Source organism: Penicillium crustosum (assembly GCF_028827405.1).
Source record: "Penicillium crustosum strain IBT 35664 chromosome Unknown utg000001l_segment0_segment0, whole genome shotgun sequence".
Lineage (NCBI taxonomy): Eukaryota > Fungi > Ascomycota > Eurotiomycetes > Eurotiales > Aspergillaceae > Penicillium > Penicillium crustosum.
Window position 1 is genome coordinate 6,688,341 of NW_026623122.1, and position 21,042 is coordinate 6,709,382.

Consider the following 21,042-nt stretch of genomic DNA (forward strand, 5'->3'; position numbering starts at 1 on the left):
AAACGTGCAATAACTCACGCTCCAAGGAGGAAGGAGATGACCCCTCCCTAATTCCGAAATGTGTTAACAGAGGTTCACCGCCAGGCTGGAACTCCAATATCTTACCACAATAAATGTGATGTAGAGGAAAAGGGTTGTGTCTACCTTGAAGGGCATTGTTTCGTACGTAATGAGGTCCTTTTTGGCAATGTTTAATTGAAGAAGAACCCCCCGAGGAATGAGGAATAACTATGAAGGGTGAGATGCTGAGGAGAGGAACAAGATAGGCGGGGGATGTACTTTTGTTTGTGAGCTGCCTGATTAGTCAAGAATAATGCCTGCAGCTCTGGTGTTTGTTGTTCAACATAGATAGTCCCTCCCTCCCTCCCTCTCTCTCCCCCTCTCTCTCTATCCACTTCGTCATGCATGGAATGCGATAATATTTTTCTTATAGTGAATGTCCTTCTGTAGCTATGCCAAAATAAAATTTCCAACGTATTAACACATTTTATTCTCCGTCAAAGCCGTATATAGTACAACTATATATCAGCCTGAGCGCTGTCAACCATTCTCCCCAAGTACCACAGCTAAACTTATTATACACAGTCTTACTCCAACTCCCACCAAAGCCTAAAGAAGCATAATATCCTCCTGGAACATCACTAAAGAAATGATGATAGTAGGTACCTATAAAATTGGCTTCAAATAAAGAATACAAAGTCATCGGTGGGGAATTGTCCAAGTGGAGAAGATCCACAGACCCGGTATTTGATGCCTGCATGCCTTATTTCAGCCTTATTTCAGCACCACTTTGTACCTCTATACATTGGATTGTAAATCGTTCATACACAATGAACATTTGAAGCTTTTGATCCAAAAATGAAGCTTTGGATACTAAACCCAGACATCTCCATGGTTTTCGGCGTTGCAAGTCAAAAGATTTAAACATCGATTCTCCAATGAGATGTTACTTATTCGGGTCCACTTCATGCTAATTACCTATCTAGGTAGTACCCGAATTTTCTTCCTATTTATATTTCTCCTTTTTTTTTTCTTTGAATGGAAAATGGATTCTTCCGAAACTTACGAGGGTAAAACATCTCGTCGTTCGCATCGAAAATCTCGCCTGGGCTGCAATAATTGCAAGGCCCGCAGAGTTAAGGTGGGTCATTTATCTCGGACAGTTGAATCAAAAGGCTTACCTTACCTGCAGTGCGATGAGACCAAACCGCGTTGTGTGAATTGTGCACGTCATTCCGTTGAGTGCACCTATAGCCAAGTGCCTGCACGTTTCAGTCAATCAACCTCGCGCAAAGGAAATGCAATCCCAGACTCAGGCTCTAGAAGCCGACCGGGCACGGAATTTTCTTTCATCTCCTCGTCCCAGTCGGATTTCACTATCCCTAAGCGAACGCATAAGGAGATTGATCTTTCCACGCCGTCTCCTTCACCTGATGCAAATTTGGCTATAGCGCAAAGGCCATTCGAGTTCACCATCACCGATATGACTCTATTGCATCATCTCCTTTCGGCAGAAGAACTTAAGCCACACATACCAGATCAGCTTATCCGATTAGGCTTTTCTGTACATTATCTATTACGTTTGCTCCTTGCACTTTCTGCTTTTCATTTGAGCCGGACATCATCAAGCCACCAGTTTCCCGGACCACAAATTGATTTTTCAGTCGAAGCGGAGCGTCATCTTAGCATCGCGATTGCAGGAGTTGCAGCCACAGACCCACAACTACACCAAGGAAATAGCCACGCGCTCTATGTTTCTTCCTTGTTCATCTTCATTTGCTCGCTTGCTCGGGGACCTCAGCCGGATGAGTATTTGACCTTCCGAAATGACGCCGATACACCTTGTTTATCTCTTTTCCACGGCATTCGGTTGATCTTGGAGGCAAGTAATAGACTTGGTATCTCCCGAGGATTCTCCGAACTACATACCGGAGAGCCACAAGACCATTCAATGGATCAAGAAACGGAAAAAGAGCACACTCAGGGGAACCCATTACTGATGGTCCATGACCCACAACAAAACAACACCCTATGTGAATTCCGGGAGCCGCTGCAGCAACTACGCTATCTCGTGTTTAACAAATTCCCGACTGACAACCCTCGCCATTACAGCTACTGCCATGCATTCGAGATGCTCTACTCGCGTTATGAATCCATACTTGGAGCTGGTCTCTCCGGTGCGGGTCTATGGTCGGAGATCTTTGGTTGGCTTTATATGTTACCAGATCTCTTCGTTCAAGACATGAGAGACAAAAGTCATATTGCCTTGTTACTATTCTCCTACTTTTTGGTGTTGCTTAATGAACTTGATTCTGTGTGGTTCATCCAACAATGGCCTCGCCACATTGCTAAAGGAGTGCATCAAAATCTGGATGATTATCACCGGAGATTTGCTCACTGGCCTTTGAGGCAGCTTGGTCTGCTTTGATTGCACTCAACGGCTTCGACTCAATTCTATAGCTGTTCATTTTAAAATTTAATAACAACAATAATAATTACATTGACGGCGCAGCAGTGATTTTTATAAGACCGAGATTGACCTGTATTCGGCGGTTGTAGCTGGCAAAAGTGTCCCTGCAAGTTCGACTTTGCATCTGAGTTTCAACAATGGAACGTGGTTCCTCCAGATTCAAACGTCAGTGCTGTTTCCAAGGTTGCCTGTGGCATTGCCGATACATTTGAAGCTCTTCGAATCAGAGACATCGCCACCCTGGTAGACTGCCTTTGTTGGGTATTAGCATAGAATTCGACCATGCTCGACTCCACCAATACCATTGAAGTCAACAGGCAAATTTTCCGGAGCATACCTTCCTCTACCCAACTGCGAAGAGCGTCAAATATTGTGAGAGGATGTCCTCCACCTCCTCCTACACAGTGTCCTAATCCCGGTGCTTCAAAGTAGCGATAAAAATACTGAGTGTCCGGGAATAAGTTGTTAACTTGTCTGTAGTAGTGCTCCGAGCTTTTGGTTGGAATCTTCCTGTGTTAGCAGCAGCACGGTATCGGATGTTCAAAGTCTTACGAGCTTGATCCAGAGCAAGGTGCTCGCCCCAAAGCTTGGCTTCCTCCGGGTCAGAGCAGTAATCCGGAAAAGCGAGGTAGTTAGCAAGATTGCCGATGGGCCAATTGAGAAGATACTTTGCTCAAAGAGGAGGGTAAAGTCGAAATGCCCTTGTAGTCGGGGGCCAAACGTAGCGTCCGCGGTCGCGTTCATGGCAACAGTAGGGTAAGCTTTTAATAAGGGACAAAAATCATGGAAATATTTCAAAGAATTTCAAACCGTTCAATAGTAAAGGGGCCTTGGTTTATATTGAAAGAGGGATGATTCATGTAAGGACATGACTCGTGGGACAAGTTTCTAGCGAGGTCGGTATGCATCCCCTACTGGATATCTCAGGACTAGCTCCATATGCCTCCTAATCAAATTTATATTATCGCTACGGAGGGGCGCGGAGTCTGACAGAGTATTATATACCACGTAGGCGCGTAATTAATCTCTATATTTTGGCCCTACTCTCCCTTTTCCCTAGCCAATTTATGACAAGTTTCTAGCGTTCGGGCAATTGCATGTACCTAGGTAGGGTATGTAACTATATATTAAAGTTAGGCGCTCAGGTTGGGCGGTCCGGTCCGGACCGTTAGGAATTCCTGTATCTCCACACTTCATCGATCAGATTGAATTTGTTTCCTTCCATCCGTTCCCCACCTTTCTCCAAATTGTTTCTACCGCTATTATTGCCGTCCTTGGTTTTTGCTTTACACTTATTCCTTATCAACATTGCACTCACCGTTGTTGTTCATAATGCTCCCTGAGGGCTGAAGTCTGATGCAGGACAAGGACGGGATGAATTGCTTTGTCATGTACGCACCTCGTCTTCTGGGATATCTTTTCGCTTGAAATCTGACTTCATTAAAGCGCTGGTCGACACTGCCATCTCCCACAAGTTGGTGAAATTCCAAAACGGCATCAACAGTGATACAACGCTATATCAAGGAATGCCGACCACAGAAAATAACCGACTATGGAAGGAACTTTATACTGGCAGTATGTCTAATCGAAGACGAAATTACTCGTATATCATACGAGGAAGTGTTGGGGGGCTTCTACAACGTAGGGGCCTGAAAGTGTGGAGGGAGAGAGTTGATTTCTATGACCTGTCGACTATATACTACCTGAGGGGTTGATGCCTGAGGCACTGATTATTATGCCTCAGGCCACAAACATAGGAAGCCCTTCGACTCCCCAACAAGACATCACCCGAGGCACCATATGAGGAAAGCGGCTATCTTATCGTTTTGAGCTTTTCCCACAACTTGTACTGCCTCGGTTCCATATGAAAGGTAGCAGACCCCAAATGGACCGCTGAGGATAACCCTTATATACTCGATGCGCTCAGACAATATTAAATGTGTTCTGTGGATATAACGCCGAATGTCTTTTAGTATAGCTCTAAGAACTTTGGCATACGCGCAATGGCGAACGTTGTACACGAGTGTCTCGACTTCGAAAAGGTAGAATATTCGCTCAAGCACGCAGTTCTTGAACCCGACTGCTAACCTTTCACACATTCCAGATTGAAGAGTTAAGCGAGGGATCACTGGGCACCGCCTTTCAAGGGGTTTGGCGATGGCGAGGCCATTGGCAAATGCGTGTTGAATGATTCTTCAATTTACCTGTATAGTTAGACAAGTAGGCCTTAACCTATGGCCTGTCTTAAGTGACTATTAATATACCTCTCAGCTACCCTTTTGTTCTTCCTCTATTGACTTTTGTTCTAACAAGAAACATCAACCTGCTTAGAATCAAGTAAAAATATATCATGATGGTGGAGACGGTCTGCCTATATTAGTAGTTACTTACTAATGATGTTGTGTCTTCTATAATTATTATGTAATGTTTAAATTTTTAACAGCAGGTTATCCCCGGCTTTATACCGAGCCGTATAGGGGATCAACCCCGTTCCGGGAGCTGTAGAAGGTCTGAATCCTTAAGTGTACCGAGTGGAATTGGCCGAATCTTTACGGCAATACAGCCATACCTCGTGAAAATGGACCCCGCCTTTTTACAAACCTTTTGTAATTTGGAAGAATCTACCGATTTGTTTAGAGAATACCATAGTTAGTGGCCCCGGGGACTGTGGACCTTGGAACTAGGTAGTGCCAAGACTACCTAATTTGGCTAGTATCCCTCTATAGTACGGTACAACCTTGGAAATCTCAGCTTACAACGTGACATTTAGGGCGACTGTCCACGTGACTACTCTTGTTCTATTGGCTTAATCCTTCCCGTCTTTTAGCAGCATGTAACCTTAGAAGGTTCTGCCGGGTTAAAACTCAGCCGAGGTCCTAAAATAATATTATATAATAAAAAAAATGAGACATGTGGACATTCCATAACCGAAGATACCAACCTTGGAAGGCCCTTCGCTGCTTTGTAAATCTTTGTAATTTAGAAAGGTTTGCTCTTCGGCAATCTTAATGAAGTGTATGGACAATTCCGTACCAAAATGCGTACACCTGGGCAGTTCAATCGGGAACCTCGGAATGTCCAAGACACGGGGAACGGACGAGTTGACCAATGAGTTCCCGACACGGCCTGAACCTTCGGCAGTGCGGAAAACCAAACCCACGGGGAGAAATCTCCGCAAAGTGCAAAGCGGGGCTCCACGCTCTCCGGGGTTTCTCCATATTAATCATTTCCAACCTTCGAATGAGCCCAGTGTTTGAGTTTTGGTAAAATGCCAAATTTGTACTCCCAGTTAGAGTATCAGTTTTGTCTCTAATCATGCGTGCCATTTGACAGCAACAGCAAGGCATGGAAGGAGGAAGCTCTAGTTGTCTATTTCGGCTTCGTGTCTTTGTGTGGGCGCGGAAATTTAGATCGGGGATGTCTCTGGGCAATTTAAGCCATTCTGGACCTGTGAATCCACTTCTGTCCGGTATTACCCCGGCTCGGACTGTACAGACACACGGCTAAACTTCGGTATATCTTGTTACTCGGTCGACTCGGCTTTCCTAAAAGTTTTACAAAAGTATATTTTCTCAGGCGTGACTCCAGGCGTGACAAGACTTATTTTATACCCAATAAGGTTTCCCCAATGCAACCTGCTCACTCGTTATCTCCGAGTGGACGGGGAAAGAAAAGTGGCCTGACTGCAACTATGTGTCAGCGCGGAAAAGCTGGGGAGGGCGGACCATATGAATAAACTCGACTGCGATATCATTCCTGGCTAGTTTTTACATTTATTCTCAGTCTACCCCATAGGTTGTATTACTTTGTTCTTGGTTAGCAATTTGAAAATCCCGAGTGAGAGCGTAATTATGTCAGTCTGGGTCAAATTGGATCTTAAACCCGTTGGGGGGAGGGGTTATGCTTGGGCCCATGTGGGATCATATTCTTGGCAAAGGCCAAGAGGGCGTAAAAGGAGAAAAAAAGTCAGTGGGATAAACCTTGGAAACCTTGGTACCCCATGTGGCTGACACAGAGATAAAACTCTATATAACAAGGCTCGTTGCTCCCCATGTTAATGGAAATTTTCTTTTCCACTTCATATCTAGATTCATTAGGCATACAATAGACATTCCCTGTCAGGTTGCCAAAATGTCTCTTCGTGGAACTGGAGATGTCAATGCCATTGAGGCACCAATTACCTGGAAGGCCTATGCTCTTTGTGCTTTTGCCTCGATCGGAGGTATCTACTTTGGGTATGACTCCGGATATATTAATGGTGTGAACGGCATCGAGATGTGGGTTGATATCATTGAGCCCGGCCGTACCACCCTCACTGCATCCCATTCCTCCCTTATTGTTTCTATTCTCTCCGCTGGTACCTTTTTCGGTGCTGTCCTTGCAGGCGATGTAGCCGAGTGGGTTGGTCGCAAGTGGACCGTCATCACCGGCTGTGCGATTTATGCTGTTGGAATTGTCATTCAAATGCTCACTGGAATTGGCGGTAACGCTCTTGGTATCATTGCTGCTGGTCGTCTAATTGCTGGCATCGGTGTTGGCTTCGAATCGGCCATTGTCATTCTATATATCAGTGAAATTGTAAGAGTCGTCTCTACCTTCAGATAGATGACATTTTGAGCCACATGCTAACATTTTGTTTTTTCTTTTCTTTACAGTGCCCCAAGAAGGTTCGAGGTGCTATCGTCGCTTGCTACCAGTTCTGTGTCACCATCGGTCTCATGTTGGCGTCTTGCTTGGTCTACGGCACTGAAAACCGCAAAGACACCGGTTCCTTCCGCATCCCTATTGCGATCCAGTTCATCTGGGCAATCGTTCTGGCTAGTGGACTTGTGTTCCTCCCCGACTCGCCTCGCTATTTCGTCAAGAAGGGCCGCATTGAGGATGCCAGGAAGGCCCTCTGCATTGTCCGCGACCAGCCTCCCGATTCCGAATACATTGAGGCTGAACTCTCTGAGATCATCGCCAACGAGGAATATGAGCGCAGCGTTATCCCCGATGCTGGCTGGTTCGGAAGCTGGAAGAATTGTTTCACTGGTAGCCTTTGGGTCCAGAAGTCTAACTTGCGTCGTACCATCCTGGGAACCTCCCTCCAGATGATGCAACAATGGACTGGTGTCAATTTCATCTTCTACTTCTCCACTACTTTCCTCCAGAGCACTGGCGCGATCAGCAATACATTCTTGATGTCGATGATCTTCACCATTGTCAACGTTTTCTCAACTCCTATCTCCTTCTACACCGTCGAGAAGTTCGGTCGCCGCCCTCTTCTGATCTTCGGCGCGTTGGGTATGCTTATCTGTCAATTCATCGTCGCTATCATCGGTGTCACTATTGGCTTTAACAAGACCCACATGACCGACAGTGGTAGTACCATTGCCGACAATATTTCGGCTGTCAATGCCCAAGTCGCACTTATTGCCATCTACATCTTCTTCTTCGCATCCACCTGGGGCCCTGGTGCCTGGATTCTCATTGGTGAAATTTTCCCCATTCCCATCCGCTCCCGCGGTGTTGCTCTCTCCACTGCCTCCAACTGGCTGTGGAATACCATCATTGCTGTCATCACTCCTTACATGGTAGGAGACAACCCTGGTGAGGCCAACATGAGATCCTCTGTCTTCTTCGTCTGGGGAAGCCTTTGCGCTGCTTGCTTCGTGTATGCGTACTTCCTGGTCCCAGAGACCAAGGGTCTGTCTCTTGAGCAAGTTGATAAGATGATGGAAGAAACCACCCCTCGGACCTCTGCCAAGTGGCGCCCTCACTCCACATTCGCCCAGGAGAAGGTCATGGCAAAGACTGAATATCAGGAGGCCGAACACATTGCCTAAATGGTTAAAGGCTAATTTTCGATGTATTGGAACAAGGTGCAATACCTCCAATCCATTGGAACACTCTACACATATCGGCATTGGATTTTCCACTTTGCATGATTGAATATATGCGTTAACGTACGAGATTTAAGATTTTTCCCTTTGATAGACTTTCAGAATCTAACAATGGTTATCAATCACATAGATCCAAATATTCTTCAGCGATAGAACTTCATGATGCCGATATTAAAAGAAAGTAATCATCCTGGGCGGTGGGTCAGATCACTAATGAGGTCGCAACTTGCATACGAATTGTCTGAGAAAATGGGGAAAATACAGACTACGACGTGATTGTGAATAAACGGGCGGAACGAAGATGCTAGATAGGGGAATTAATGTATTTATTGTAATTAACTATTTTTTGAATTGGATTTTCTACGTGTATGTGTATGTTTACATGCAGTCACTTCATATAGATTATCTAGTACGTTAGGCACAGACGACTTTATTACTATATACTAGGGCTCTAGTTCTCGTGGTAATATACCAACGCTTCTAGGTAATTTCTCTTGTGCCTCCACCCTATGGGTGATGTGATATACTCCTCCCCCGATAATTTCATATACAACGTCTTGTACCTTGTCGCAATCTTTTGGCACGAATCCCTCCTCACAAGCCCATTCCTTACTTAGAGAAAGTCGTCCAGTCGTTCCAACGGGTGAACGAATTTCCACAGTAACCACCGAGTCCTTTGCCGTCCACACAACGCTTAAATTACCGTGTGGAGTCGGCACTGTGGCATTCATATAGTCTAGCCCAAATCCTGCATAAGCAGGCTCCACAATCCAAGTGCGATAGCCAAAGCTTGTCGGCCGAATGCCGGCCACATAGTTCGTAAGCGCGTATGTCGCTGCTCCGCCCCAAGGATGGCTCAGAGAGGTGAACTGTCCTAAGCCTGGCTCGGATTTCTGGCTGACATACTCCCAGCTGGCACCCGAATTGCTTGACTCATTCGCAATCATCGCGCCCCAGAGATTATTGAGTAAGAATACAGCGGGCGCTGCTTGCTTTTGCTGCAGAAGAGCCGAGAGGAGGAATCCATTCGTGTTCGGTGAGAGGTTGGCAGTTGAGTCGGATGAGGCGATTTTGCTAGAGTCACGATATCCCGGTCCTAGTTTGAGGGTAGGTAGATGAGCTAGTGCTCGTTGAATTTGGGTATTATTGGCCGAGCTAGAGGTAATGGCAAAGCCAAGTGCGGCAATAGAATAGTTTCCTGGGTCGGATGCCTGTAGAGAGTAGACGCCATATTCTTCACTCCACAGAGCGGCGTTGAGAGCAGCTTTGACGGATTTAGCCAGTGTAGTCCATCTTTTGGCTGATGAGGTATCTCCAATAGCAGTAGCAACAGAGGCCATTCCTCTGAATGCTTCCACGGAGGCAGCGTTGATGGCTGAGCCACTGGTGGGGCCTAGGAAGGCATTTCCGAAGACGGCAAAGTCAATGAGACCAGTAGAGTTACTCTGATACAAGGCAAGCCAATCTACCGCGGACTTCCACGAACTCCAGTGCTCCCGGGCGAAGGTGGTGTCACTGGAGTACTCCATATACGAAGCAAAGGACATTAGAGCGAGGATTTGATAGTCCGGCAGAAGATATGCGATACCGCTGACCGCAAACGCTTTAGGGTCAATTTCTGGCGAGTAACCAAGAGACGGAGCCATAGGCAGCTGACCGGTGGGAAGTTGATAGCTGAGGAGCTGCAAGAAAGTACCGGTAACATGGTCGCTGCGGTTAGTTGTGACTCCGATGATGCGGGTGGTATGCACAAAGTCTCCAAGCCAAGCCAATCGATCCCGTTTTGCGCCATCCACGCAAGTCGGGAAGTAGTTTTCATGCACACCATATTCTGGCAGAACAATCCCGGCATCGGTCATAGGATTCTGGTAAACAAGCTTGCCAGTAGTATCTCGGGCGCTCACTTTACGGATGTGGGCAGACTGATCTTGCCACGCGCCGAATCCAAATGCTCCTGAAGTTGTAATCGAGGCCCCGCCGGCATAATAGCTAGACAAAGAGACATTGAATATTTGGATTTGGTTCAAGCTAACGACCAGATGTCCGGAGCGGACGGTGGTCGAGATCCGGTACCAAACACCTTCTTGCACGTCGAAAGGAATCGGGAACGAACCTAAAACGTAAGAGGTCAAAGTGGTCTGGTTGACGAAGCTCACTCCATACGCCAGAGTGATGGTGGATGGTGGGAACAATGTTTTATTCGTGTTGAGGAACGTCGACTGTTCTGGGTAGTTGCTGGCCAAATTGATGAGAATGCCTCCCTTTGGTCGAATGCCGAAAGTGTAGCCGGTGGACCAGATAAAACCCCCTCGAGTAATTCTCGCATCGAACTCCAAATCATATTCGGTGAGGTTATAGGTCGAAGCAGAGTAACTAGATACGCTGCTTGATACCATAGCCCCTTGGGGAGAGATCTTCCATGTCGACTTCTGTGACCCCGCATCGAAGCATGCCATCGAGACTGCCCGCGCACCTAGAGACCAAATCTTGTTGTAGATTTCGTTTGACGAGTGGAATGTGCCGGGAAGGTTCTCTGTATCCACCACACCCACTGAAGACCTGAAGGACACCGATCGGAATTCCACCGTGCTGTGAGTGAGCAGGCGAATGCTTTGCCATCGCTGACCTCCTTGTAGAAGTTTGGAACTGAACTTTCCAGTTCGAGTGATATTGAACGTTTCCACTCGGAAGGAGTTGGCGAGACTGGACACGAACAAGCTAGGACCGTCGCTGAAGGGCTCAAGCAGCCCTGTAAACAGTTCACTGTACTTGACCTCGATCTGTGTCGGTCCGGATATATCAGAAATTTCGAAGCTGGGGAAGCCTGCTACCTCAGCGCCGTAGTCTAGGGTAGCCCAAGGTGAGCTGGGGCTTAAGGTGAAGTCACGGTACGAAGTCGTAGGTATTTTGGGGCCTCCGTCCACTGTAACATGTTGAGGATCAAAATAGGTGCTGACTGAGGTATCAGTAACACGGCCATGACAAGTTTGAAATGGGGACAGGGACTCAACGGTTTGCTGGCTGTAACACGATACCCGCTTGCCAAAAGCAAAGTGAGGATCGCGACTATCTTCATGGTCGATTGCTGAAGGTTGAGTGTGCAATCTTGGACAGTTAACATTAACGCGCCATCCTCGGGATTAAGTATTTCTCCCCCGCCCCCTGCGTCATTTCTTTTGCGGCTATGAAGCCGATGGTGGGGAATATGTCAAAGAACTGTAAGAAGTGGAGAGGATTGTCCACAGATCGGCGCTGATCTCCCGATGAACTAAGCCTGCACTCTCTCCAGGGCTATACGCGTATAGGGATACGCGTATCCCATGAAATTCCAACATTAACAATATTCCAATTTTTCCGTCGGGCTGCCGTCTCCAAAATGTCGATCCAAATATCAACTACCCATGCTTGTACTTCACATGCGAACACGAAGATAGGGCACTTGCTTGTCGGCGTGTAGAACCTGCGTCAAGTATGTGTACAGAGTAGATTGGAGCTAATCCTTGACGAAGGAATTGAGGCAGTGCCATTGTAGTTCCGCTGGTCGTGAATGCTGTCGGGTTGAATTTGACCACTACTTCGTGTACATAGTACTCAGCTGGCAGATCTCAGATTATAACAGAAGACCAAAGCGAACCAGGAATGAAGGCAAAGATGTAAACGGGATTCGAGTCCTAGTGGTAAGCTTGGGCTTTCGCTACGGGCATATCGCGGTGTGAATCTCCATCGCACCGATTGTCTCGGGGGGGGGAGGGATTTCCATACTTTGGTTCACTTGTTAGTGTGCCCGTCGTCAAGATCCAAGAGTTGTTACCGTGATGTTAGGCTCTTCCCCAGGTGTACACAGGGAAAAAGTGTCTATCCAGGTATTCAAAAATTTCACAATGTCAAGCGGGATATAGGTGATATCGGTGAGTAAGCCGTGGCACTGGTTATAAGAGACGGTGTAGTGCCCCTTTACTGGTCAGCCCTATAGGGATCCCTGAACAGATCTAACCCTTCATCCTCCTAACAACGAACCTTTAGATCCACCGAAAAACAGAACCGTAGAAAATCCACAAAACCTTCCGACGAATACATCAATTCATACACGTCCAATGAGGTTCTTTATCTTTTGATCGAGTCACAAATACGCGTGTGTACTCCAGAACCAACCCACGTCTCGTGCGCGCAAAGAGAGCGCTTCTAATTGTCAAACGTCCAATCCGTGTGTTCCAGAGCAAAAGTAAGTCGTCTCGCTCAGCCGGTATTGGATAATAAGGGTTTATTTGTGGCGACGTACCTAAGCTACGCCATGACCCACAAAACCTATAAAATCCAACCCACGACGTTGAGATTCGGGTCTAAGATTCCGAAATTTGATGCTCGCTCAGTACCCAGACTGCGCTTACAACATAGACAGTCGCTAACCCCAGGACCAGCCCCCAACGGTACGAGTATATCAACAACGGACATAGTCACACTGGTGTGGTAGCAGTTGTGAATTGATTGCTTTCCTTTTGGAGAGTGAAAGCGTGAGCTGGCAAAAAGAATCAAGGGGAACAACTCGTGACGTCCTGGCCTAGATCCAGCTGCCTTTAAGCCCAACAGGCTCCACTAAAGGAGAATTTCCCAAGATTATTTAGCCGCTTGATCAAGCTTATCATGCTAGGAAGATCATGAGGGTGATCGCCTCCTTAAAATAAGCTTGTGTGCTGTACGGGGTATATCTTACTCCGTAGACGTTTCCTAATGGTGTGGGTGTGGCACATCCAGGGGTAGACCTGAGACATACACTATAAATAATCAAACAGATCCATCTTTATGAAACTTGGATGACGACTACTCTGTACTCACTTCAATACTCCAATGGTGAATACTGCGAGTATTCAAACTAATCTAGTAGCAATGGCTTTATAGTAGTTTTTGTCGCTTTCAAAATGTTGACACTGAGCTACTCAATTATCTATTCTTTTTCGTTGATATGGACGAAATCCTTCAGAAGTCACTTGGGCGAAATGTCAGCGGATGACTGTTTCGAATTGAAATTTGATCGGCTGAAGTGGATCCTCCCCCTGAAGAAAATATTGGACTCATCCTCCTCATCCTCTATACTCCATACATTCATGGATATTCACTTTTGAGCTCTAGACCCTCCTAACCTCCTTTCCATTGATATGGCTTTATGTATTAATTTAACATACGGAGTATATGTTTCGGATCACAGTTGTGGGTCTTATGATTAGGTATATATATACATCCATCAACAACTTGTCCTCCTTCAAATCTCTCCATCCTCACCCTCTTGAAACAACCATCCGTCAAGATGCATTTCACCAACTTGATCGCCTTGCTTGCTGCACCAGCTATTGTAGCAGCTACCCTCTCTCCAGCTTCCTCGAACACCAAGGGGTACAAACCGACTAGCTTGAACTGCAGTGGTGCGTGGTGACAATGAACAAAGATGGTGTGCTCTTGTGCTGACTGTCATAAAATAGCCGCAAAGGTCTCTAAAGCCATCCAAGCCGCCGAGTGCTCCCACAACACTCGCACTTCCAAGACCCAAACATTCGCCGTCTTCCAGACCGACCACCAATACGACTCCGTTAAAGGCGCTCCCTACGGTACCTGCAGTGCGTATACCTGCACTGCCCCGACCAGTAGTCAGCTGGAGGAGAACTCGGACTACTGGATCTTCTACTGGGGCAGTGGTGGCAAGAGTACCGGATACGGCACGACCTGTATCAAGTCTCCCGACACCGGAGAGTGTGGTTGCGAGAACTCGGATGGTACTTTCGTTGCCGGCAGTGATAGCTGTGTTTAGATTGGCTCAGAAATTCAGTGTTGGTTTCAAATGGAGATAAGCCCACTTCAGAAATGGAGAATTAGATACAAAGAATCCTGTTAAACGATAGCGATTGTGGTGCACTAATCCCAGATCTTTATATAGTGTAGGTAAAAAGGTAAAAAGAGCGTAATTGTTAAAATAAGTACATATTATGTACACGAATGGTAAATGAGAGATTCTGGTTGACAGATCCGTATCGTAAAGAATATCACCAGCTGAGGAATCTCGGGTGTATATGAGAAATATGCGTAGAGAGCCTTAACATCCGTTTTCAGGCTGCTTGTAGACCACGCCATCAACGGTAGTGGTTAAAGTGCCATTCGCATAAAATTTGTTCAATTGGACGTCGACCTCGAAGTGGAACCCACCGGGACCTGTGACCTTTGTACTGTTGCTAATCCCGGTGGAAGACAGGTCTGAATACCAATCGAGATGAATCAGAGTAGAATTGGGGTAGAGCGCTGTCACTTTCTCGTTGCCTGTGATGAAGTTGAGACCATCGTCGGAGTAGTTGTGATACGTGGCCTCGACTGTCTTAAGTGCAGTTCCGGCACTGTCGGGAGTGAAGGTAACGTCGGCATGGCCGCTCACTTGTCCAGCTAAAGTGTAGTTGCCGAATGGCAGACTGGGATCTTTGGGTCCCGTGCCCCCTGGGACATATGGTTTACCCCAGGGCACAGTATCAGAGACTGGATCCATGGCGACGACTGGAAGGGGCTTGCGGCTTGTAAGAGTTGCCATCATAACTCGCACATTTCGCCCACCGGGAGCAGTGGACTTGGGGCACGGTAGGGGATTGACTCCGCCACAATCGGGGGGTTTGGACCAGGAGCTCGAAGTATGCAATCTTCGTACCATCCAGGGACCACCGAGGATCGGCACCTCCATTCCATAGAGGGTCATTCACACTGCCCGGACTGCCATCACCAGCGCCATTTAGTTGCTGGCCTTTATAATAGCCGCTGTCCTCCGAATAAGGGGCAACTTCTCGATCGAAAATCCACTGTTCAAAGAACCGCCGTCTTCCATTGTTTCGGATAGACGAGATGGCACCGGTGGTAAGTGTATCAATGATAGGTGGTACACCCCGCATCCCCGCGACGAACATCAGTCGATCATCAGCCGTGCTGTCCATTATGACATCCCATCTACCATCTGGAGAGGTATCAATGGGATCGACGTACTCTGGACCGTATGTCACCCGATTAACTTCCCCGGTTTGTAGTTTGACCCGGAAAATGTCGATGTTGCAGGATTCGGCAGGGAATCCCACATATGTGACCTCATCACCTAGTCCACTCAGGCCCCGTGCTTCTCCAACCGAGATGGCCTGCGGGTTGAGGCTCAAGGAGCTCCCGTTTGTCAAAAACAAAGGCGTGCCTGACGGTTCATATAGTCCAGTCACATTGACTAGATCGTATCGTGGTGTGAGCGGTGTTCCGGTAGTGGGCGCAGAGTTGAATTCCAACCGTGAGAAATAAGCGAACTGCGTCACGGTAGGGCCTGAGAGAGACATGGCATTGAAGAGTATATGGACGTCGTCGGGGTGCTTTCGCAGCTCACGGATGGATCCTCCAGGCCCGGAACCATCTGGAGAAGTGTTCCACCGGATCGGATAGATGTGGACCTTGTCCGGTGTACACTCAGCACTGGCGAGCTGCGCAGTGCCACAGTCGACGATATGACTTCCCACAAGGACACGAGTACCGTCGTTGAATGCCTGGGGATACTGGTAGTCCATATCCGAGGTGATACCATATTGTTGGTCCTCCGGGACCCCACAAGTGATACACTTCCATGCATCGCCATTGGGGAACAATGTTCCATTCGTACGAACAATAATCAAATTGAGGCCGGTGTAGATGCTGGACGGATCTGGAGCAGCCGGAGCTCCGGTGAACACCAAGGAAACTGTGACATGATCGCCGTCGGGAAGAAAGTTCCCGCTCAGAGTCTCGAAAGTGGTTACGCCTATACAACCAGTGCCGTGCGGATTGACCGAAAGTGTACAGCCACCCTCAGTCTCATTGGCAGTGACTGGAGGCAGTGGAAGTTCGATTACCTCGATGGGCTCAGGCTCTGGGGGTGCCGACAATTGCTTTCCACGGCTCGTCAGCCCATATGGTGCCGTATGGGCGGAAACGGCGAGCAACACTCCGAAAATAACTGGAGCCTTGAAATGCATGTTGAAGTTGCCTGCGGGAGTCAAGGAATCTCCCGGTTAACACGCTGCTTTATACATTCTCAGTTTATGCAGCTGGCCGAAAATCATGCTACAGGATAATTAAGATCGACTGTCTGCATAGAAATCCATGTCTTGGAGTGACCTCACATTGATTGTGAACAATCAAGTTCGTAGATATCAACCTTGAAAGTGTCAGTGCATACGCGTATCCATCATTTCAATGCCCCGCAACCCACTCCGGGTGCACATCATAATTTGATAACCGGGTTGAAGACATGGAAATTGAGAAAGCGCCGAGGCATCATATAAAACATATGCTTGTGGTCTGTATGGAGTCTATTACGCGTATAGGTCTCTAGGAACTCAGATCTGGAGAAGAGGGATGGAATAGGCAAACAGTGCAAACACAACCACAAATCCCTCAGATTCCTCAGATTCCGCGATTTTTTGACTTCTTCGCGTGTATGCTAATAATCGATAGGTATTCATTTCTACATCAACAACCCCAGTTTTCATACCTCAGCATCGAACCAGAACCGGTATGATCAAACCTTGTACTCGGTACTACCCCGCAAGATCAAACCTTCCGGAGAAGGCTACTTTGTGGTGGCTGTTCGTCAATTATTCCTAAGCCCGGTGGGGGACATTCCAAGGTTGCTCGTATTGATTAGTCTTGGTTTACTTCTTTTCCTCTTTTCTTTTTCCCCCGGGGTTATACATGGAAAAGTCCTCTGCGCAGTTTACACATTTTACTGTCTTTGCCTTGGTCAGGGATCCGGAAACTAGCTACTTTCCTATTTTGTTTAATTATGCTGTATATCGCCAGATATCTAAGTAAGGGTCTTGTGAGATTTCTTAGGATTTATAGGGGGCACGTGCCATATATCCACTGAGGAAGCTAGTTTAATGCAAGCTTGGTATAAAAACACTCTAATTAGCCTATTTACACCTGCCTGGCTTTTAGGAACGAGAAGGGACACCGTGAATACCGGAAGCGGTGTTTTTGCTAAGTTAACTGAATCGGTGATACAAAAGTTCTACAGGTATATTGTACATGCAATTGCCGTATAATTGGGGGTTGATTGTACCTAGGTGATCCTTTCCGGGTAGTAACCTTGGAAGGTCCCCGATGGCACACTCCATCACCTATAACCGGAGCCTAAAGCTGCCTATTCTACTAAGTTTACCATGCACAAAAAGGACATACGGTTAACGGACAATAGTAACGACTATTACCGGTTACGGATATGGTGAGCTAGCCTATGGTTCAGCCACTTCGTACCCGTATTCGTTCCAGGGAATTCAGATTCCACCGACATTTTACGTCTCCTTTATTTCATGTCTATAGGTTGAGAAATTACCTAATTGTCTTTGTAATCAATAGGACTTGCCCGGTGACCTCTACTCCCCTTTGATGAGTCTATTCCCATATCGATACCATAATTATGCTGGAGTTATCCACTTTGTTCATGCTTAAGGCAACCGCAATGGGCTAAGGCTCGGTACTATATTCACTAAGATTCATAGTATTTCACCATCAAGGCAATCTATATTGTGGTTTTCTGTCCTCTCAAGAATTCCCCTGCTCGCGAATCTTGGCTTCAAACTTCCGATCTCCTATGCTACATAATGGGCCAGTCTTCATATTGGGCATTGTATCTTCATGAAAAATATGGCTATTTTTTATGCATGGCTCCAGACACGCCGAGTTACTCCGATTCAAGCTCAGCCAAGAAATTGCTGATCTATAAGATTGTAATGGGGATTTAAGGAGTGGGGCTTAGGACGGGCCTCTTAGGGAATAGTGTGGATTTTCGGTGGAGAATAAAAGTGGGCTGTGCCATTACAACCGTTGACTGCACCCACTCTTCCTCTTACATCGACTATACATAGAATGGCCGGCCACTCGGCAGCCTACGGCCAAGCCTGTCTTGGCTGTTTCAAGACTAAATGCAAGTGTATTCCTCGTCCTGAAGGCAATGGATGCGAAAGGTTAGTCTGAGTTGTGCTTTCAAACCCCGACCTGTGGGCATTCATTCAATATCTTATATAGGTGCCATCGTCTTAAGCGCCCATGTCACCCCGCTGATGCGCTACGTCGCAGCGCTAAAAAGCAGAGCTCTTCGGACGCCCGTATTGCGAAACTCGAGGGGACACTCGGCCAGCTAGTCTCGCTGCTCCAAGCGGACAATGTCAACGTGGGCACCATGAACAACGTCCACGGCAACGGAGTCGATGTATGACTATATAATAGTAATAGCAATCCCCACTATAACCATACTAATTATATTGACAATAGCCACCCCCTCCCATCATTGCAGACCCAGACGAGATCGCAGAAGGGACCGGAGGGAGTGGCACTATGGAGAACTCACGTGCCGCTCCTATCGACGGAGACGACGAAGATACCGATGCTAATATCACCGGTATATCTGGCTCTTGGTGGGCGGTAAGCAATACGAGCAGCGTCAGCGCCAACGGTATCCGTCTCGCCGAAACTCCATCCTTGACTGTGTCGGAAATGGTTATGTCGCCCTCTGTATCTCCATCATCTGCATCAATATCTGTTGACACGTTCAGATCCCGTATGCTGCATCACTTTCCCATTGTTCATTTGCCTGTCCATCTCACGGCCGAGCAGTTGCAGCTAAACCGGCCGTTCTTGTTCCGCGCAATTATTTGTGTGACATCGGCATCGGCTGAGGAGAAGAGGGCAAGCTCCCTCGAATTGAAGCGTGTCCTCTGTGAGACAGCATTTCTCAAACAGTCGCCGCAGAAAAAACAGCAGCAACCACACCAAACAGTCGATATGCTACTAGCTCTTCTTGTCTACATCTCGTGGGGCTGGGAGCACCTACACAGCCGTCAAAGTCTGTCTCGACTCATGGGGGTGGCTATCTCATTGGTTGGGGAGTTGCATTTTCTGGATCAGGCTGCACCAGAAATTGCGCATACAATAAGCCAGCTCGAACTAAAAAGCGGCTTTGACGGTGTGTATGGGAGAACGTCAGAAACTACGGCAACAACGGCAGCGACAAGAACGACGGGTGCTGGAGTGACTAATTCCCAGTTCTACCTCGAGCACCAGCGGGCCATTCTAGGGTGCTTTGTGCTTGGGTCGGCCGTTTCTGCATACTTCTCCCAAATCGATGCGCCGCGCTGGATACCTCAGATGGACGAGGGCCTTGCTGCCCTTATCGCGAGCGGCTACAGCGCCGGCGCAGAATGTCCATCTGATGCTGCCCTAGCTATTCAGGTCCGGCTACAACTGCTCGCTATGAAGGCTGCCCAGGTCCGTGAGCGAGCCCAACTCCCCGGACCACCCTCCACCGGAGACTCTTTCACCTCAAGCTCTCTTGTACGTCAAGACTCTGATGGGGCAGTTACAAGAGCTCAGGGCTTCTATCCCTCCGGCCTTCCAGCAGCACTTTGGTAGGTGTCCATCTCAGAACAGATTCCCATCCAAAATATATTGCTAATCGATAAGTAGTTCTCCTCGCTCAGACATACTATACCGAGATGTGCATTATCGAAACCATCCACATCCAGGACCCCGCTCGCCCGCAACCGCCAATATGTGGGCCTACGCGCATCTCCTGCTTTTGGCAGTCAGCTCTCGCGATTAAGTCGTGTACATCGACTTTTCTAACTCTTTCGCCGTCTGGGCTTCTTGGTGTTTCCTTTGTCCAGTGGGCTCAGCTGGCACGATGCGTGGCCACCCTGCACCAACTCAGCACGCTCCAGGAGCCTGGCTGGGATCTAGCCACTCTGCGCAGCCTTGTTGATCTTCCTGTGTTGCTATCCTGCACGGCAGACAAGTTAGAGCGCGCTGCTGCTGAAGCTGGAGAACACCGGGTGTCAGTAGACGGTGTATTCACACAACTGGCCCGCGGCCTACGTATGTTCCAGTCAGGTTATCACGGTAGAATACCAAACCAACAGGAGGAAGTGCATAAACCAAAAGAAGCAGGAGGTATTTCATGGACCAGAGCGGGTGCGGATACAGCTACAGTTGCGACTGCAGAAGCAGATACAGATGCTTTGGCAAATGGCCAACAAGCAGAATACTTGAGTCCCACGTCATGGCTGGATCGATTTTTTGACTACGAAGATCAGACGATGACTTGACATGCGTATACTGTTAACAAATGGATATACTCATCTCGAATCACTATTATACATGTACAATAAGTTACATCATACTTGGCCAACACGGTGTTTAGTCTTGCTATGTGGAAAAGGGCTTTCGAATGATAAACGGGTAATTACCATTTTGGGTAACATCGGCCTATAGAAAACTTGAGTTGTTCTGAGACTACAGTCAACCAGGTACCGTAATCGTTCCAATTCATCCTATTATTACCTAGGTATCTATGGAATATGGTGTGTTTTAACTTGGCAGGCCGGACATACCCTTAAGTCCGTCGACCAATAGGGGCAGGACTAAGGACCGGATTTCTAGATTCCGGTTCTGACTTAACAACGAATCCTAACTCAAGGGCGCTCACTCGCAAGATTCCGGTTCCTGTCCTGAGCTCTTGTTCATTTTCCAGCATCATGTAGTCAGTTGTGCTATATAGCTTCCAATGGCTGCACTCTAAGCTAATCGTCTCTCTCCCAGCAACTACTCATATAGTTCTTGGCATCAGGACGGAGATAGCAAGAGTCAGCCCCAGCC

General features: G+C 47.5%; 7 protein-coding genes across 7 annotated transcripts; 4 read left to right on the forward strand and 3 right to left on the reverse strand.

The window, feature by feature from the left end:
* Positions 1–1,045: 1,045 nt before the first annotated feature.
* On the forward strand, positions 1,046–2,428 carry N7487_002540 (Zn(II)2Cys6 transcription factor domain-containing protein; the record flags this gene model as incomplete). Its single annotated transcript, XM_056870287.1, has 2 exons — positions 1,046–1,141; positions 1,193–2,428. 2 exons carry the CDS (start codon positions 1,046–1,048, stop codon positions 2,426–2,428), a joined length of 1,332 nt encoding a protein of 443 aa, XP_056735071.1.
* Positions 2,429–2,629: 201 nt separating this feature from the next.
* N7487_002541 (uncharacterized protein) lies at positions 2,630–3,214 on the reverse strand (the record flags this gene model as incomplete). The annotated part of the gene is made up of 3 exons (XM_056870288.1): positions 2,630–2,718; positions 2,808–2,976; positions 3,023–3,214. The coding sequence occupies 3 exons, from the start codon at positions 3,212–3,214 to the stop codon at positions 2,630–2,632; spliced, it is 450 nt and encodes a 149-aa protein (XP_056735072.1).
* A 3,387-nt stretch (positions 3,215–6,601) lies between these two features.
* Positions 6,602–8,298, forward strand: N7487_002542 (sugar porter family MFS transporter; the record flags this gene model as incomplete). The annotated part of the gene is made up of 2 exons (XM_056870289.1): positions 6,602–7,048; positions 7,126–8,298. The coding sequence occupies 2 exons, from the start codon at positions 6,602–6,604 to the stop codon at positions 8,296–8,298; spliced, it is 1,620 nt and encodes a 539-aa protein (XP_056735073.1).
* A 537-nt stretch (positions 8,299–8,835) lies between these two features.
* Positions 8,836–11,431, reverse strand: N7487_002543 (putative alpha-L-rhamnosidase C; the record flags this gene model as incomplete). Its single annotated transcript, XM_056870290.1, has 3 exons — positions 8,836–8,862; positions 8,919–11,307; positions 11,367–11,431. The coding sequence occupies 3 exons, from the start codon at positions 11,429–11,431 to the stop codon at positions 8,836–8,838; spliced, it is 2,481 nt and encodes an 826-aa protein (XP_056735074.1).
* A 2,226-nt stretch (positions 11,432–13,657) lies between these two features.
* Positions 13,658–14,155, forward strand: N7487_002544 (uncharacterized protein; the record flags this gene model as incomplete). The annotated part of the gene is made up of 2 exons (XM_056870291.1): positions 13,658–13,772; positions 13,830–14,155. The coding sequence occupies 2 exons, from the start codon at positions 13,658–13,660 to the stop codon at positions 14,153–14,155; spliced, it is 441 nt and encodes a 146-aa protein (XP_056735075.1).
* Positions 14,156–14,437: 282 nt separating this feature from the next.
* On the reverse strand, positions 14,438–16,364 carry N7487_002545 (uncharacterized protein; the record flags this gene model as incomplete). Its single annotated transcript, XM_056870292.1, has 2 exons — positions 14,438–14,979; positions 15,035–16,364. 2 exons carry the CDS (start codon positions 16,362–16,364, stop codon positions 14,438–14,440), a joined length of 1,872 nt encoding a protein of 623 aa, XP_056735076.1.
* A 1,894-nt stretch (positions 16,365–18,258) lies between these two features.
* On the forward strand, positions 18,259–20,492 carry N7487_002546 (uncharacterized protein; the record flags this gene model as incomplete). Its single annotated transcript, XM_056870293.1, is given in 5 exon segments — positions 18,259–18,356; positions 18,418–18,601; positions 18,664–19,722; positions 19,733–19,796; positions 19,855–20,492. The coding sequence occupies 5 exon segments, from the start codon at positions 18,259–18,261 to the stop codon at positions 20,490–20,492; spliced, it is 2,043 nt and encodes a 680-aa protein (XP_056735077.1).
* Positions 20,493–21,042: the final 550 nt, after the last annotated feature.